Source organism: Phyllobates terribilis, unplaced genomic scaffold (genome assembly GCF_046119375.1).
Source record: "Phyllobates terribilis strain yellow unplaced genomic scaffold, ASM4611937v1 Scaffold_8__6_contigs__length_399053987, whole genome shotgun sequence".
Taxonomy (NCBI): Eukaryota; Metazoa; Chordata; class Amphibia; order Anura; family Dendrobatidae; genus Phyllobates; species Phyllobates terribilis.
In genome coordinates this window covers 306,567,453-306,573,821 of record NW_027362768.1, presented here as the reverse complement: position 1 = coordinate 306,573,821, position 6,369 = coordinate 306,567,453, and the positions used below count along the sequence as shown (strand labels likewise).

The 6,369-nt window shown below is 42.7% G+C and overlaps 1 protein-coding gene across 1 annotated transcript; it reads left to right on the top strand.

The window, feature by feature from the left end:
* The first annotated feature begins 2,127 nt into the window (after window positions 1–2,127).
* Window positions 2,128–3,988, top strand: LOC141157758 (zinc finger MYM-type protein 1-like). The gene is made up of 2 exons (XM_073645288.1): window positions 2,128–2,143; window positions 2,262–3,988. Exons 1-2 carry the CDS (start codon window positions 2,128–2,130, stop codon window positions 3,986–3,988), a joined length of 1,743 nt encoding a protein of 580 aa, XP_073501389.1.
* The last annotated feature ends 2,381 nt before the right edge of the window (window positions 3,989–6,369 follow it).

The window sequence follows — 6,369 nt, the reverse complement described above, 5'->3', positions numbered from 1 at the left end:
ATCATAACTGGATTTTTTCTCAGTAATGATGAAAATTAATGTTAATACACAGTTTGAGTGTACAGTGGGGTGGGGGGAGGGGCAGGGGATGGATCTCTGCAGGAACAATGAAGATCTCCATTTTTTTTTCTCTTTCCCGCATTTGCAGTGGGGAGGTGCAATCTGTCAGCCTATCAGCAGCGCACACACGGAGCGAAGTGCTTTTTTTCACACAAGCAAGGGCATGTGTCATTGGCAGTGTATGTCACATGTCCTTGCCCTATAAGACCAAGCCATTTTCCCCGTCGCCACCATTTTCTCACTGCTGCAGCTGCGTGTTAGACGGCACCGCTGTTGCTGTGTGCGCTATACCTTGTTAATTTCAAGCCAATTTTCGCACAAATATACAGATAGCTTGGGAGTAGGGAATAGTTGTGATTGCAGTCCTTTTAAGGACTAGGTTACAGCATTTCCTACGACTTTTATCAGGGAGGTCTGTGCTCTTAAATAGATAGGTTGTGGGAGTAAAGACTAATTGTAATTGGAGTCCTTTTCAGGACTAGGTTACATCAGTTCCTATCAGTTTTTGCCAGGCAGGTCTGTGCCAGTGCTATGCAAGTTTTTTTCACAGCATTTGGCTGAATCTAGCAAAGCTAATCCTTTTTGGCCTATTGCAGAGTGTGTTAGTCAGTGGAGTAGCCTATCTGTGTTGCAAGATATACCACCTGCAGGGCCGGCCTTTGGGGCGTGCCAGCTGTGCAACTGCACAGGGCGCCTCAAACTTGAGAGTGAAGGGGGGCGCTGCGCTGGCTCCCTCCCCGTCGGTATTTTTCTTATGGAAGAGCAGAGAGGGAGCGCCCAGCGTTTCTTCTGTGCTCAGGCGCCGGCGCCCCCTCTCTGCTCTGAAATGTCCGGCCGGGACCCGGGCGCGCTGCACTCTCTCCTCCTCACACACTTACCCCCAGCGCTGGAGACAGTGCGGGAGGCGCCGCCTGCAGCATCTCTCGTCTCCTTCCATTGGCGCGGGCACGGCACTGTGACGTCACACAGCTCAGACACAGTGCCGCGCCGGGGATGCTGCAGGCAGCTCAGCTACAAAGTGGTGGTGACTGGTGAGTGCTGTGCTGCTGAGCCTGATATGATGAACAAACTTGAATAAAGACGTTAACAATAAGGTGCAGACAGACAGACATCCCCCCAATGTCCCCATTGCCACCCTGTGAGTCAGCCATTGCAAAACTACGACTCCCATCATAAATGGACAGCCTTTGTTGGTAAAAGATCAGTTCCCTGACTATCTGTTCTTTGTTGCTGCATTATAATAAAAAGATGAAGAATATTTAGAATATTTAAGTTTCAATAATAATAGTGTTATTATTATATACATTTTTCAGTTTAATTATGGGCCCCAAAAAACTATCAGGAGCACAAAATCGAAAACGAAAAGCACTTAAAGAAGTTGAAGACAAAAAATGTGCAGAGTCTTTCAAAAAGCTTTTTCAGAAATCCAGCGACCAATGCTCTTCTAAAGAGACAGCTGCAGAACAATATGAAAGTGTAGCGACACATAGAGAAGGTCCAATAGAAATCGATTTGGATGAACCTTCCACGTCAGGACAATTTTCAAACCCTGATGGCTCTCTAAACGATGAATCAGAGATAGCAGAGGATCCTCAATTTTTAGAAAATTTAACTGAAAATGTTGAAAATCCAGAGGAACATTCTGCAGCTGACACAGGCACTGGTCACCAGGAAACTGATATCCCAGAATTTCCAAGCAATCAAGATCTAATACTGATTGACACTGATCCCGCTCTATGGCCTTCATTGACTACCAAAGTTATAGATCATGTTGTGGAAACTGGGCCTGTTCATATAACAGATATGGAGTTTAAAAAAGATTCAAATGACCGTCCGTCACTTTTCTGCTAAATTCTATAAGAGAGTTTTGGTTAATGGACAACACTGCAAGAGACAGTGGTTGGTTTACTCAAAATCTGCAAACAAAGTATTCTGCTTTTGTTGTAAATTATTTGATAGAAAACCAAGGTCATCTCTTGCTTTAGATGGATCTCAAGACTGGCAACATATATCATCTATATTAAAATCACACGAGTCCTCACCAAATCATTTTTTAGCAGAACGTAAATGGTTGGAGACTCAGGTTCGGCTCAAGACGAATACAACAATAGATTCCAACATGCAAACTCTTATGAATAGAGAAAGACAACACTGGAGAGGAGTGTTGGAAAGGCTTGTATGTATTATTCAATTTCTTGCAGAACGCAATTTGGCATTCAGAGGAAGTTCTGATCGTCTTTTTACCCCCAATAATGGAAACTTTTTGGGGTTTGTGCAGGTACTTGGAAAGTTTGATAGAGTGATGTCAGAACACCTGCATCGTGTTGTCTCCAAAGAAATATCAGACCACTATTGTGGTAAAACTATTCAAAATGAAATTATTGCTCTGATGGCAAGCCAAGTCATTAACCACATTGTAACGCGCTGCAACCAGGCTAAATATTACTCTATAATACTAGACTGCACCCCTGATTTAAGCCACAAGGAGCAAATGTCATTTACCATTCGCTTTTTGGATGAAGTATGTGGCATATACACAATTAAGGAACATTTTATTGGATACAAAAATGTTGTAGACACAACAGGAAAGGGATTGACCGATGCCCTTCTTGACTTTCTGAGTGAGAAAAATTTAGATATTACTAATTGTCGTGGTCAAGGCTACGATAATGGTGCCAATATGGCAGGAAAACACAACGGTGTTCAAGTTCAAATTTTAGAGAAAAATTCTCGTGCTGTCTTTGTACCATGTGGATGCCATTGTCTTAATCTTGTGGTTGGAGATGCAGCAAGATCTAGTAAAGACTCAAAGGACCTTTTTGGTTTAATCCAGTGTATTTATGTTCTTTTTTCTGGCTCTGTTAAAAGGTGGAAAATCTTGACTGACCATATTTCAGGTCTGACTTTGAAACCCATGTCTACTACAAGATGGGAATGCAGAATAGACTGCCTTAAACCCTTTCGTTATCATTTAGGAGACATACATGAGGCACTAATTGCACTATCTGAGGAAGAGAGAGTTGAGCCAAATGTATCTTTTGAAGCCAAGACTCTTGCTCAGAAGATTACGGACTTTAAGTTTATCATGTCGTTTATCATTTGGTATGACATATTGTTTCAAATAAATATCGTAAGTAAAGCCATGCAAAGACAAACTTCTGATCTCAGTACAGTGACAGAACTAATTCACAAGTGTCTAGAATTTATTAGAAACTTTCGTGAAAAAGGATTTGACATGGCACTGCAGAGTGCAAAGGAGATTGCTGAGAATTTGAATTTGGAGCCAGTGTTTAGGCCAGAAAAGCGCATCAGAGTGAAGAAAGCTAGTTTTAGTTATGAAGGACGGGACGAAGCAATAACAGACCCGCAATCTAAATTCAAGGTAGATTTTTTTTTCGTTTTAGTAGACACAGCGTCAGCATCATTGGAGGAGCGCTTCAAACAATTAGAAAACCATAACGGAGTATGGGGATTCTTATACAACATAAAAAATAATAGTTTTTCTAGAGAAGACCTGACAAGAAGTTGCCTAAATCTACAAGCTGCATTGGTTAGTGGAACTGAATCTGACGTAAACGGAGAAGAGTTGGCCCAGGAATTCTACCACATTCAAAGTCTTTTACCTAGTGATACCATAAATCCTCTTGATGTGCTAAACTTCATAAACAAAAATAGTCTGACTGACACTTTCCCCAATCTGTGGGTAGCACTTCGTATTTTGCTGACAATTCCTGTCACGGTGGCTTCAGGAGAACGTAGCTTTTCCAAATTAAAACTGATAAAAACTTACTTGAGGTCGTCAATGTCAGATGACAGACTAACAGCTTTAGCAGTCCTGTCCATTGAAAATGACATTCTTCAGAGTCTGGACATGACCACCACTATCGATGAGTTTGCAAGAACAAAAGCCCGAAAAGTTATTTTCTAAGCACATTCATTTGGGACTCTTTGCAATGCACTTTGAATGTGTATTTTATGGTTGAAATTGATTGTTTCAGAAATAAAAATTGTACCTGTTCAAAACACTTTATACTTTATAATGACCGTCTGTTCAACTTTTGTTGCTTGTTATTACTTGATCATTTGATTAATAAAAAATGCACTTGTTGTTTTCACCTACATGAGTTTAATTTTTTTTCTTTGGGGGGGGGCGCCAAGAGGGATTTCGCACAGGGCGCCATATACCCTAAGGCCGGCCCTGACCACCTGTGTATAGAATACCAATTTTTTTACTGCACCTAGTGAAGTAAAATCTTTTGGGCATAGCATCATTCTATTAGTCCATCTATACTGACCTCCATCAGGTTGCAAATTAAAACTAATTTTTATCTGCATCTACAGTACCTCTGAAAAAATATTTGGGCTTCTACCTGTGTGTGGGACTTGTTGTATTAGTCCATCTATACTGACCTCCATCAGGTTGCAAACTGAATATATTTTTTTCCTGCATCTACCTCTGAAAAAATATTGGGCTTCTAGCTGTGTGTGGCTCTTGTTCTATTAATCCATCTATACTGACCTCCATCAGGTTGCAAACTGAATATAATTTTTTTCTGCATCTAGCTCTGAAAAAATATTTGGCCTTCTAGTAGTGTGTCGGACTTTCTCTATTAGTCCATCTATACTGACCTCCATCAGGTTGCAAATTAAAACTAATTTTTATCTGCATCTACAGTACCTCTGAAAAAATATTTGGGCTTCTAGCTGTGTGTGGGACTTGTTGTATTAGTCCATCTATACTGACCTCCATCAGGTTGCAAACTGAATATATTTTTTTCTGCATCTACCTCTGAAAAAATATTGTGCTTCTAGCTGTGTGTGGGACTTGTTGTATTAGTCCATCTATACTGACCTCCATCAGGTTGCAAACTGAATATATTTTTTTCTGCATCTACCTCTGAAAAAATATTTGGGCTTCTACCTGTGTGTGGGACTTGTTGTATTAGTCCATCTATACTGACCTCCATCAGGTTGCAAACTGAATATATTTTTTTCTGCATCTACCTCTGAAAAAATATTGTGCTTCTAGCTGTGTGTGGGACTTGTTGTATTAGTCCATCTATACTGACCTCCATCAGGTTGCAAACTGAATATATTTTTTTCTGCATCTACCTCTGAAAAAATATTGGGCTTCTAGCTGTGTGTGGGTCTTGTTCTATTAATCCATCTATACTGACCTCCATCAGGTTGCAAATTCAAAATATTTTTTTTCTGCATCTAACCCAGCCAATAGTTTTGGCCTAATACCACAGTTTGGCCACTCAGCTCTGCTCGGTTACCATCCATTGTTTTTTTGTGCAAACAACTCCAGAGTTGTGAATTAGTTAACCACCAAAATGAGTGGAAAAAGGCCTGCTGCTGGTGGAAAGGGGAATAGGCGTGTTGGGAAGGGGAAAAAAGGTTGTGTCCGTGGGGTAGGTGTTAAAGCAACAGTAACATCTGCAGAAGAAAGACCATCTTCCAGCCAAACTAAAATGTCTACTTCTTTTAGCGGACAATGTGATAAGATCCCTTTCTTACGGCCACGCCAATCGCTACAAATTCCAGATGAGGCACAAAAACAGCAGGTGCTTCAACGGATATCAAGTGCTCCTTTAAGTGGGCTCTCCTCCACATCAACTTCAACATCACAAATACTCCAGTCCTCAAAGGTGTCACCCAAATCGCACTTGCTTCCTCACAGCTCCCAAATCTCCAGCTGCCCGTCTGAGTATGAGGTAGAACAGATGGTTGAATCTGCAGAGCTGTTTATGACGCGCCCCCTGGGCCAGTGCTGTAGTGCGGCGCACGTGTGCGCGGGGGAATACCCGGAGCCGGATCCGATGGGGGTAGTAGTCTCCGAGTGGCGGGGACCCGGTCCGTGCCCAGGGTGGTCAAACTAAGTGTGTGGCAGTCTTCGTAGATGTTGTTTAAGTGTCGACTACGCCACCCGTTGATTTGCGGTCGCAAGGCCGCCGCTGCAGAACAGTCCGCTGAGGCCGGTGGTATGTGTGCAGCAATGGTGGTATAACCCCCAACGGGAGAGGTATGGCCTCAGGGCAGCTGGTGCGGGTGAAGGGAGTGATAGAAAGGGCGTCCCGGTACCTTTAGTGCTGGTAGTGCGATGGAACACAGAGACTGATTGCAGTTTTCAATGCTTTACTCACAGATGTTATCAGTGTCAGTCCTGCAGGTGATGACGACCCGAGCCGTGCTGCGTCCACCAGGTACGGGGCTCGACCAACCCCTAGGCAGTTCCAGAGTGTGACCTTGAACTCCTTTCTCCGTTCCTTTCTCTGGCCGTCCCCACTAGGGACCCACCCATGTCCA